General features: G+C 45.1%; 1 protein-coding gene across 1 annotated transcript in view; it reads left to right on the plus strand.

Moving 5' to 3' along the window:
• Proser1 (proline and serine rich 1) overlaps positions 1-12608 on the plus strand; it is a 20247-nt gene extending 7639 nt beyond the window's left edge. The window contains exons 3-10 of the mRNA XM_031376128.1: positions 2771-2956; positions 4348-4431; positions 5553-5631; positions 6193-6288; positions 6540-6584; positions 8540-10223; positions 10602-10752; positions 11351-12608. Of these exons, the coding sequence (XP_031231988.1) occupies positions 2771-2956; positions 4348-4431; positions 5553-5631; positions 6193-6288; positions 6540-6584; positions 8540-10223; positions 10602-10752; positions 11351-11473 (2448 nt within the window). The 3' untranslated portion in view covers positions 11474-12608. The remainder of the gene's footprint in view (positions 1-2770; positions 2957-4347; positions 4432-5552; positions 5632-6192; positions 6289-6539; positions 6585-8539; positions 10224-10601; positions 10753-11350) is intronic.
• The last annotated feature ends 84 nt before the right edge of the window (positions 12609-12692 follow it).

A 12692-nucleotide genomic window follows, 5' to 3' on the forward strand; every position in this document is an offset into this window, starting at 1 on the left:
TCTGTGTCCATATGCTTAGGAACAGTGAGTGCTCATTGGCTCTGTTAGCAGACTTATAGTCAAATTCATAGGAGAATACTAAAACAAAACGCCATGTCATTAATGAAAATCTATAAAGGGGACAGATTTTCTATCCAAGCATCCAATTCTGACTCGCAAATTGCTAAGGTAATGTTGCCTGACCAATGAAGCAGAAGCCTGCTTTAAGGAGATACAGGGTACTCTCTGAGAGCCATGCTGTTCACCAATGTGGTCCTTGAAGTATCCTGAGGTCAAGGAGGAGGCTCTGCCTCCCTGCTTGTTTCTGTTGCTGAGATGACACTCATCCTATACATCTCCCTAATACCACTGTCACTGATTTTCTTGACAAAATCCTGGAATCCTATATGCATAGCTGTAGTTGTCTTCCCTCTAACATATTCTACACATAACTCACTGACTCAGAAATGTTCTGGGACTGTCACGGACTGGGGTTTCTTACGGGGTCCCTTTGTTCCGTGGGACAATGGGTTCTGGCCAGGTGTGCACGGGATTCGGCTTTGACAAACAAACTCGACACGAGTGGTGTAAGGTCTGAGTATATTTCTCAAAAAATGACATGAAGCATTTACAATCATTGCAAAAGAGAAATGAAAAATCTGGCAGCTCAGTAGTCGAGGTACATCTGAGGCCACCTAAAACACACTAGGTCTAAAACAACAGCCATCTCTTCTGGACTGGTGCAGCACCCCCAGGCTCAGAGTATGTTCAGGCTGCATGGTCCTGGCCAGAGTCCCGGGGGGCTGCAGGTGTGCCAGCCAGGAGGGTAGAGGCTTGAATCTCAAGTCTTCAATGCTGCATCCCCCGGGCCCAAGCACTCTGGGGGGGGGGGGAAGGGGGCTACGGACTGCATGAATCTTAAGTCCTAGTCCACCAAAGTTGGTTCTAATCTGAGTGTGAGTGAGTCCAAATGCTGAATGCAGACTGCCTGTTGCTGAATGCTCTGTGCTGTCTCTCTTTCTGTAGGATTTAATGCCCTACTCACAATGCTAGAGACAATTAGTTAGAATGGCTTAACATTCCAAGCCAGGGTTTAATGCCCTACCCACAATGCTGGAGGCAATTAGTTTGGATGGCTTAACATTTTAAGCCAGGGTTTAACTAGGATGTTGGAACATTGGTGAAGGTTAGAGAGCAATGTCTGAATTTTCTTTTTCTAGCTGTTAAGAAATGATATCTTGGTGAGCCACTAGCACACAAGTACGAGGACATATCTGGGGTACCTCTGAGTTTGGGGTGCCAGGCGACAATGCAGAGACAGGAGACTGACTTTCCTTGAAGTTTACGCCTCAAATACGGCCGTCACACAAAGTGTGTGTGACATGGGACCACATGCTCATTTGAGTAGAACACTATTAATGTAAATGATTTGATCAATTTGTTCCTATATTTTAGTCCAAAGTTGTATTAAGAATTTGTCCTAAGGAAATAATAGAAACATACAAATTCATATATAAGGGTATTTTCCTAGTGTAGTTTACTATGACCAAATGGACTTGGTTTTTTATAAGGCTGAGGTATTTAGTTGGATTATGCAATTAATGTGATTTGTGGGAACTTATAAAAATAATTATAAACACAAACAGCATCCCTGTAAGTACTTCGATATGAATATAAGCATATGTGTTGTGCATACCACACATATTACTTGACTGCCCCTTGTATTCCTGTAAGACAGTATATATCCACTGGAGTGTGTTTGCTTTACAAAGTACTCATTTATTACCAGCTCCATACGTCTAAGGTACCATTTAGAAGCTCAGAGGACAGTGTAAATACCATATACCTAAATCATTCCTATATTTTCAGTAATCTGGCTCTTTGGAATTGTGCTTGTTTGTTTGTTTGTTTAAGATGTATCTATTTATTTATTAAATGTAAGTACACCGTAGCTATCTCAGACACTCCAGAAGTTCGACCCCGCTCACTCCAGCTCCACTTGCTCCAGCCCCCAAATTTATTTATTAAATATAAGTACACTGTAGCTATCTTCAAATACACCAGAAGAGGGCTCCAGATTTCATTACAGATGGTTGTGAGCCACCATGTAGTTGCTGGGATTTGAACTCAGAACCTTCAGAAGAACAGTCAGTACTCTTAACCACTGAGCCATCTCTCCAGTCCTGGAATTGTTTTTAAACATCTTTAAATGATTTGTTTGTCTTAGTGTGTGTGAGTATGTGCCTGTAAGTGTTGGTGCCTGTGAAGGGCAGAAGAGGGTGAGCTGCCCAATATGTTGGGACCAGGACTCCTGCAAGAGTAGCAAGTGCTTTTTAATAACTGAATCACCTTGTGTGTGTGTGTGTGTGTGTGTGTGTGTGTTTAATTACGCTATAAACATTTTCAAAGCAATCTCATTATGACTCTTTGGATTTTTTTCTTTGGTTTGGTTTGGTTTTTGTTATTGTTGTTGTTGTTGTTGTTTTGGTAGCTGATTAAAGAAATAAAACAAGCACTCCTCTCTACGTAGACCAGACTAGCCTCAAACTCACAGAACTCTGACTGCCTTTGCCTCCTAGGATTAAATGTGTGCACATCACCCCACATTGCTAGATAACAGACCTTTCTTAAACCTGTTGGTTATAGCACTGATGATACCTAGTACAACCATGGTAATAATTCCACAGAAGGAGCTCTCACTTCTCTGGACACTCCTTGGGTTCATAGAGGTCCCTGGTGATGGGTGGGTGAATGTGAGAATGGTGTGCTGCTCCTTAATTCATGGCCTTAGCTGGGCTTCCTGTTGCCTGGAATACCTGACGTGATGAAGTTGATTTTTGCTAACACTTTCTTTTTTATGTTACAGGCTTCTAAGGCAGGCTGCAAAGCCCCTCCTGCCATGATTTCTTCATGTGGAACCATCCCAGGAAACCCCTATCCCAAAGGAAAACCCAGTCGCATAAATGGAATTTTCCCTGTAAGTGTGCTTCTACATAAATGAAATTTCCCATGACTAAGTCTCACAGTAGTGCTACACATGAGAACATGCCATCTGGCAATGCTTCTCCAAAGGAAAGGACTCTCCTGCCCTCCTCTTACTTGATAGATAGTTGGAAGTTAATGTGTAACTGGCATTACCCTCAGAACGTACCAGACAAAAGTTGATTTTGCTGTTTTATTTTGCCAACTATTCTCAGCAATTTTTGAAAGTTGTATAGCCGAGAAGCCATTTGGGAAACTGCAAGATGAAGCCCTATAAGAATCTTGTTTGGATACCAGTGGGTGGTTCTCAAAGCCCTTGGAAAATAATCTTTTCAAAAGTTACAAAAGTCATTACATTTCTATTACTATGTCAAAACCCCAGAGCTTAACGGATTAAATAGCAGACATTTATTATTCCAAAAGTTTTTGGTTTGGTTGGTTAATTGGTTGGTTTGTTGGATTTGTTTTTTTATTTTGAGACAGGATCTCACTCCATAACTTCGGCTGGCCTGGAACTCACAATGTAGAGCAGGCGGGCCTGGAACTCAGGTGGACCCACACCTGCCTCCCAATTGCTAGGATTGAAGGCCCAGGCTGCCACCCTATGTGGGCCACCACCCTATGCTCCAGGAGTTTTCCTGGCATGGGGAAGTGGGAGTGGCTTAGCTCTGTAGTTCTGGCTCAGGTTTTATATACCTGCAAGCTTGACTGGCACACACGAATATTCTTTTCTTTCCAGGTAGCTCACTTAAGTGCCTGGCAAGTTAGTGTTGCTTGTGGCCAGAAATCTTATTCCTCACTACAAGGACTTGAGCACCCTCATGACATGGTAGTTAGTTTCCACAGCACATGTAACCAAGGGGAGACAGGGGCAGCTGCAGTAAGGCCTTTTGGGACTTGCTTTTGTGGATCAGTGCCATTCTTTAATGTCGTGGTAGTCACACACATCAGCCCTAATTATTCTGAGATGGATGATGGGCAGCAGTGGGCAGTGGAGCCATCTCAGAAGCTGGCCTCTATACCAGTGTGTACTACCTAAGCACACTGAGGCAACAGACTGCAGACTACTGATCTGTTCTATAGAGCAGTCTCTAATGGGCTCTCAGTCTCTGATTTATATACACTGGGATGGACGGTGTGTGTGTGTGTGTGTGTGTAGAAGTATTAGACTACCCTTCCCCGTCATCCTCTCTACTACTCTAGTAGGATGACTAAGAGGAAGGTGAGGTGGCCAACTGGGACAGGATTGGGCCTGGAATCCAAGATTTATTCTTTTTAGCAAGTCCCTTCCGAATAATTCAGTGCAGTTGCCTGCTGTGTCTAAAATCTCACACATACACATCCCCACACACCCCCACCCTTCTCTCTCTCTTTTTTTTTAAATAGGGAACTCCTCTGAAAAAGGATGGTGAAGAAATTACCAACGAAGGGAAAGGAATAGCAGCGTGGATTCTCGGGCCATCTAAACCAGTATGTGCTGCAGTAAAAATAGGAAGCAGGTGTTAGGTTCTCTGCGTAGCTTTCTGTCTGTCTGTGTAACATACATTTTTTTGTGTTGCAGTTCAAGTATGGTAGAAATCCTAGGTCAGAGAGAATGGCCTAGGGCTTGAGTGTAAGGTCTTAGTTCGAGAGTTTAAGTCTCTTTGAAGAGTAAGCATTTTATTTGAAAGTTAACCCAGCCACATTCATCTGTTCAGATAAGGATTTGAGATTTTTATCTAATTAGGCTTTAATGTTAGTGAGCTAGGGGCTTGTCCTTTCAAAGGAATGATTGTAATGACTGGAAATATAAATTGAACAGAACGGGACCTCCTGAGTGGAGAAGGTCATAAGGACTGGTGGCCCCACACAGGCCTTTGCATCCTCTGCCCATTCACAAGATGGGAGAATCGGGTGGCTGTTTATGAGCCCAGGAGGAAACTGTTCCTTCCCACCAGTGGACTCCTGCCCAGTGACTCCTGCTCGCTCTTTCACTCTGGGTAAAATACAGTGTTTGGTAGAGCTTTAGGTCAATGTCAACTGTAAAATAAAGTACTTGTGAATCTTTAGGTTTCAAAAGAACAAAAGCATTCAGTTCCTAATCCATTGGGTAAAAATTGTCAGATTGCCAGGTGCTAATGATCCTCCCAGTGCTAAGATCCTAACGACCGCAGGAGAGCATTGCCCTTGAAGTCTTTCTGTGTTGGAGAGACCAGACCCTAAAGATCCTAGTGATCGTAGGAGGACGTTGTCCTTGAGGTCATTATGTGTCAAGGAGAGACCTAAAGGTCTCTTGTGCTGCTTTCATACTGGAAATGGGAATTCCTGGGCTTGGCCCAGGCTGGGTCAGAAAGGCACCTGCTGTTCATTCAGGTCTGACCTTTCTTGGAAGGATAAATGAGTGCTAAAATTCAAACACGGCATGTCTGGCAAGCTGTACTTTTGGAACTGAGTAAGAACCACCCTTACAAAAGCAAGCACTACGTAGTCTGAAGTTGTGGCAACTGGGTCATCTCCAGTCTCTTAGGATGAAGTGGTTAAAGGCAAACTGTATTGTTTTATTGGGAGACGCGCTTGCAGAGATGTCTAACCACTGTGTTTCCCTTGTCCAGCCTCCTTCAACCTACAATCCACACAAACCTGTCCCCTACCCAATACCTCCATGCCGGCCGCATGCAACTATCGCACCAAGTAAGCATTTGCTCGCCTGCACTTTCCGTTTCTCTATTCATTACACTGAGAGGACAGGCTGCGTTGTGTGCTTGGGGAGTCTATAGCACTTCAGTTCTGAGAGCTTAATTTTGTGGGTGGCCAGCTGCTATGTCCTGGTCTAGCACACTGCTGCAGGTATAGTTTATTTTTAGTGTGTTTTCCATGTTTACCTTAATTGCAGATTGTTTTAATCACCTTATTATTAGGGCTTTTCACTAATAATTCCTTTTGGTAAATGGCCTTAAGTGCCCCCCTTTTTTTTTTAAGTAGCTGATGTCCAGAGGTATCATCAGTGCATATGGAAACAGTCAAGTGTGTGTACGGGGCTTAAGTGGGGCAGGTTCACCCCGCCTCACCCGTCAGAAGGTGTCTAGGACGGGCATACAGCCAGAGCTGTCTTCCCCCTCAGTTCTCACTTACCCTCTCTCCATGTGAGATGCCTCTCTATTACATGACAGTTTAAAGTAAACCACATTCCTAGCTCAGATTTGAACTTCTAGCCAGTGATACTAAGTTCTCTCTCCTTTTCTATCATTTCAGGTGCTTACAACAATGCAGGTCTGGTACCATTAGCCAATGTGATAGCTCCAGGCGTCCCTCCTCCGCCTCCATACACTCCAAATCCAGCAGGAACAGGTAAAGACCTGCAGTTGTAGGCTATTTAAAATAAGTCACGTAATGTTCGTATGTGTCTGTGAATGTGTCGGTACAGTAACAGTCTGTTCGAGCCATGTGGATAGGATTCTTTCCTGTGTACCTTATTTTTCCTTCAGTGTTTTCAATGATGTCTACTTACTTTGATTTTAGCTTTTCTTTTTTGACATCTATCTCTGATTATGGTGGGAGAATAATCTAATTAAAGCTTGAAATCCTTTCTTTTTATATAGACAATGAAGATCTTTCCAGTCAGTCAAAACCTACACAGAGTCAAAGTGAGTAGTACCAAATAGATCCAGAAACAGCTGCTGTCTGTCACTGCTGCTGCCTATTGCTCACAGGGGACTTGGGAAAGGCTCCTAGATGTAGGGTAATTCACTAAGAATGACTTGATAATGATAGAGCTTATGTTCAAGAAATGCACATATTGTCTGGCTTTAAATTCATTTTATGGCTTTGTGTCCTGTTTGCAAAGCTCCATGAACTCTAAGAGTCACATAACATGTAATGACTTAGCATTGTGATATGGGAGAGGAGATTTTCATATGCACTCGAAGATAATGCTTTTTGACAGATAATAAGTCTAGTAAGCCTATTAGGCATGACCTAAGGAGGAAAAAGCTAAGGGCACTAGAGCAGCAGAGGCACTGAACACAAGGCGGCCTGGGTGGTGCCTCCAGATGGCAGCACCGAGCTGTATTGCCCAGTCAGAAATGAGCAGTAGGAAAGGGATGCTTTCTGGTATGGGAGGAAAAGGAGTTCTTAGAGAGAAAAAGCAATACTTAAATCTGATTAGTGTGCCATGGTTTGGAACGTTGGTAGGAAATCTCCCCTCTATGAAGGTGCCCAGAGGTCTGGCCAGCTTCTGTGCAAAGGAGGGAGGGCAGAGTGAGCAGATGGTAGATGTTAGCTACCTAGCTCTGTAAACAAGTCATTCAACTTTATGGAAATAATTTTAAAGCATTTACATTCAAATATATATATGTGTGTGTGTGTATGTGTGTGTGTGTGTGTGTGTGTGTGTACATGCATACATATACACATATATACATATATATATACATATATATACATATACATATATACATACATATATATGTGTATATATGTATATACATGTATATTTTATATGTATATATGTATATATATGTATATTTAAAATTTTCCTTTTTAAAATTTTCAGAATTGTAATAAAGACTACCTCTCTAGTGGTAAGACCACGGATCCTATCATGTGATAGCTGTGTAGTATTATTTGTTGTAGGTTTTGGGGGGTTTTGTTTGTTTGTTTTTTAATGCTGTGCTGGAGTATTGAGGCCAGGGCATTATACAAGCTTTCTATAATGAAGCTGCATAACTGTATGATCTTTATTAATCCACTCGCTTGCCCACACCAAGCCTCAGCTTATCCATATATACAACGAGACTGTCAGTCTCTGAATTAGTGTGAGGCAGATGGAATGACCATATGAGTGTCGTCTTACCAAGAGTCTGCTTTCCACACACACCTTTAAGTGTCTGTCTTACTTCCTGAAAAATGCTATTCGGTGGTTATCACTACAGAGGGAGGAGCTGTCTGTGTTACATCTGAAACAGAATTGGTCTAAATGTAGTCTCAGACAATGCTGGTCACAGTGTCATTGTCTGTGAAAGTCCAAGTTCCCATCAGCTGCCACAGAGCAGTTGGACACAGCCCCTGAACTCACTCTGGGAGGAAGAACCCACATCACCCCAAATCATCCTTTTAGTTACCCATAGAGTTTATCAGAATTCGATGGTGTAGCCAACACAAAGAAATACTGAGAACAAGTTCTTGGGTGGTTGGGGATCTGCCCTCTAAGGTGAACCTGTATGGCTCCCTGGCACAAACTTACTAAAACAGAGGCCTGAGCCTAGAGGGTGAATAGACACAACACTGCACTTAGCCACTTAACAAGTCCCCAGGATGAGCTGTGTAAGGCTTTCCCGTATTCCCAAAGCAGGCTGTGGGCTGCACAGCTCAGTGACATGGTCCTGAGCAGAGAGGCTGTGCATGTATGTGTTCACCTTAGAGGAAGGGTTCTTCAAGCACCCAGCAGCTCACACGTAACAAGAGCAACTCGATACTTGCCGTTGTTTTTCTTTGGTATTTGTAAAATAGGAGCCCTCCCCTCCAAAACAGTGGCTATGCTTCTTTTCAGTTAAATTGGATATTCCAACACTGGTAAATGCCTGCCTCTTCTCTCCCGCAGCATTTTCCACCCCAGCGAGTCAACTCTTCTCTCCTCATGGTTCTAATCCTTCGACTCCAGCTGCGACTCCAGTACCTGCTGCGTCCCCAGCCAAGGCTGTCAACCATCCATCCGTGTCAGCAGCTGCCACCGGGGCTGGAATGAGTGCGCCCAACCCTGCTCTGGCGGTGTTCCCAACGCCTCAGCCATCCACCCCGAACCCGACTGTGATCCGGACTCCCTCCATGCCCGCAGCACCTGTTACTTCCACCCACAACACCACACCCGCTCCGGTCCCTTCAATTTTTTCTGGTCTAGTGCCACTGCCAGGTCTATCTGCCACCCCCACCCCATCCACTCAGGCCAGCTTGACGCCAAGGGTCACTCTGGCTTCCAGTGAGACATTTGCTTCCACTTGTGCCCCATTCACTGGCCACTCCTCGGCCAGCTCTACTGCTGGGTCAGCCAGTAACCCAATCACAGCTCCCCTCTCAACGGTCTTCACAGGTCTGCCTTTGCCCTTCCCACCAGCATCCCACAGCATAGTCACCCCGACTCCTTCTGTAATTGCCAGTGCTGCGGGTCGACATGGTGTAAATAGCCCCCTTCTGTCTGCCTTAAAAGGCTTTCTTACATCAAATGACACACACTTAATCAATTCCTCCGCCTTGCCATCTGCGGTCTCAAGCGGACTGGCTTCATTATCCTCTCTTCCCAATCGAAACTCAGATTCTCCTGCCTCAGCCACTAACAAATGCTATCCCCCTGCCGCTGTTCCTGCTGCACAGCGGTCTTCCACCCCAGGTCTGGCCATGTTCCCAGGCCTGCAGTCTCCTGTGGCTAGTGCCACCTCTGCAGCCCCAACGCTGCCTGCACAGTCTCTATTAGCTACCCCCTCGTCCACGGCAGTGCCAGTCAGCTGTGGCTCCTCAGGCTCGCTTTTGCACGGTCCCCATACAGGTGGCATCTCATCTGCCCCTGCTGCAGCAACTATGCCCATTACGATAAAAAGTGAGCCCACAAGCCCCCCACCCTCAGCCTTCAAAGGCCCAGCTCACCCCGGGACTCCTGCTCGGGGTACCTTGGGCCTGTCGGGTGCCCTGGGCCGTGGGTACCCCACGACCTCAGTGCCCATCAGTGCGTCCACTTGCCTTAACCCTGCGCTGTCTGGGCTCTCCAGCCTGAGCACCCCGTTAGCTGGTTCTATGTCCCTTCCACCGCACGCATCCTCCACACCCATCGCGCCTGTCTTCACTGCCCTTCCCCCTTTCACTTCATTGACTAATAGTTTCCCTCTACCGGGCAGTCCCTCCCTCAATCCTGCTGTATCCCTCGCGGGGCCGTCGACCACCACCACATCTGCAGCTGTACACCCTAGCTCTGCAACTGTACGCTCAGTGCTGCCCACCTCCAATACCTCGCCCGCGGCCTTCCCACTCAACCTGTCCACCGCTGTGCCCTCGCTCTTTGCGGTCACCCAGGGCCCACTGCCGACCTCTAACCCGTCCTACCCCGGCTTCCCTGTCTCCAGTGCCCCAAGCAGTGCTCCCACACTGCCCTCGTTCCCAGGGCTGCAGGCGCCCTCCACGGTGACCGTTACCCCATTGCCAGTGGCTGCCTCGGCTCCATCGCCTGCACCTGTCCTCCCCGGGTTTGCCTCAGCCTTCAGTTCCAACTTCAATTCCGCCCTGGTGGCACAAGCCGGGTATGTGACTGGGCTGCAGACAGGTTCAAGTCACTTCTCACCAAGCTTATGTAGCTCAGTCTTGATTTATATTGAGATGTTAGGCTACAAGGGGTATGGGGATAGAAGCCCAGCACCTAAAATGTTTCATGACTCCTCAGCCATGGAACAGAGTGACTACTTGGCTTGCTTCTAAGGTAGAAGGTATGTGGGAGATGTTGCTTTCAGAGTTACTGCTCTCTAAGTTTAACCACAGTAAGTGACTCCTTTCTTTAGTTCGGTCCTACAGAGGAGCCCTGATTTGTTCGCTTTAAGTTGCCTCTTGGCAAATATGGAAGAAGCGGCTGCCCACCTCCAAGTGTTCGCAGTTTGACCTGTTTTTCTACCGATTGCTTTCAGTTTGTCTTCTGGACTCCAAGCTGCGAGTAGCTCTGTTTTTCCAGGCCTTCTGTCCCTCCCAGGTATCCCTGGATTTTCCCAGGCTCCTCCACAGTCATCCCTGCAAGAGTTACAGCACAGCGCAGCTGCACAGTCGGCTTTGTTACAGCAGGTATGCAGAGTAAGAAAAAGCCGTGAACCACCATCTTGACTGCCCAACGCCAACGAGCATGAGGCTTACCAGAGTCCGAAGATTGGTTTCATTAGCTCTCCCCAAATTCACAGACTCTATATCTCCTTTCAGAAGAGTAACAAAGAGTGGGAATCAAATATATGAATTGTTTTTCCCATTTATAAATTTTAAAAAAAAAATTAAAAATGCCTTTAATCCCAGCACCCAGGATGCAGGAAGGCAGGAGGATCTCTTAAGTTCCAGGACAGTCAGCTCTGTAGAGTGAGTTCCAGGACGGCCAAAGCTACACAGAAAAACCTGTCTTGGAAAACAGAACAAAACAAGCAAACCAACCCTCATTTTGGAGACTTAATAAAATGGAAGCTACTTGAGACAATTACAATTTAATTTGTCTTGTACTTAAGCTATAATGAATACAGTAAGGCAAATTATCTCTACAAAAATCCACCCCCTGGCTTATTTTTCAGAATAGTAGTGTTGCCCTCTTGTCCCTGTTCTGTCTGGTTGTATGTGGGTGGGAGCCAGTCCACGCCCAATGAACTGGAGCTCTGCTAACTGCTGTGCCTATTTACTGCAGGTCCATTCAGCATCGGCTCTGGAGAGCTACCCGGCTCAGACAGACGGCTTTCCTAGCTATCCTTCCACACCAGGAACACCATTTTCTCTGCAAACAGGCCTATCCCAAAGCGGATGGCAATGAATTTTAAAGGTGTTTATTCTTCTTGGGAACAACATGAGATTTATCCAGGAATTGCAATGAACAATCTGACAGATGAAATTGGCCAATAATTTGAGAGTAAGAGTTCCTTAGGGACATGGGGACAGAGCTTAAAAGTTCAGGTTGTGTTTTTAAAGTGGTTGTATCAGAACCCTTAATCTGACCTATGTAAATAAGATGACAATAAATTGTATTGAGAATAGTATTTTAAACATACTTGGGGGCTTACTACCTCCCTTCCTATAAGCTTTGAATTATGTGAGTGAGCCACATAGACTATTGAAGAGAGGAGACTGAAGTCCTTTTAGCCGAATACAGCCTTAAGTCTGCTTGTATTGCCTCCACAGACAGAAGTGATAGTTGTGCCTCTGGCTGCATGTGGCCCTGGGGGTGGGGTGGGGGGTTATATTCTTCAGATGCATGTTAGCATCAACTGGAGCATAGTATTCCTATGTATCAACAACAGGGGGCTTGAGACAACTGTTACTTTTAATTTATTACCAATAGTCATACGTACTGCTGAATTTAACCGAATATATTTCAGGAAAGTAAAAATGGTGCTTACTATAGTCATTAGAATGACTTTCAGGTGTTTTTAACTAAAAATGTATACCCAGAACTACTTCTAGATCTCTAAGTAAGGGAGGCTTAGGATAATTTGGCAAAACATCTTTCACAATCTCAAGCAGTAAGCTGATGGGTGCCTGGGCCACCACTATTGCTCACTGTACCCGAGAAGCTCTTGGTGAATGTTTACAATCATGGGATGTATTTTCACTCACACACTCATCTGAAATGAATGTGCGGCAGAAAGAAGACGTGTTCTGTCTGTGCGTGCAGTGTGCGCTAAGGACCTGTGCAGGTGGACCTTGACCCACCGTCATCCTCAACAGTAGTTGCCACACTGGGGTAGGGGAAGTGGGGAGAATGTAAACCATAGAATCTACTGTAGTGCATCTCAACATCTAGAAATTCTACTTTTATAAAGATGGTGTCTGGAAGATGTTACAAATGTATTTTCCTTCAACGCGGGGAACAAACTTTTTAAGTATATCGAATAATCCTGTATGGGTAGTTTTTAACATTTTTTAAAAATAAACTTTATGGATATCACAAACTATAGAAGTGTTTTATTAAATGCTAGATAGATAACTGTTTAGTTTTTCTAATTTCTGGGGCTAATATATTGAATATTTTTGTC

Source organism: Mastomys coucha, unplaced genomic scaffold (assembly GCF_008632895.1).
Source record: "Mastomys coucha isolate ucsf_1 unplaced genomic scaffold, UCSF_Mcou_1 pScaffold16, whole genome shotgun sequence".
Classification (NCBI taxonomy): Eukaryota; Metazoa; Chordata; class Mammalia; order Rodentia; family Muridae; genus Mastomys; species Mastomys coucha.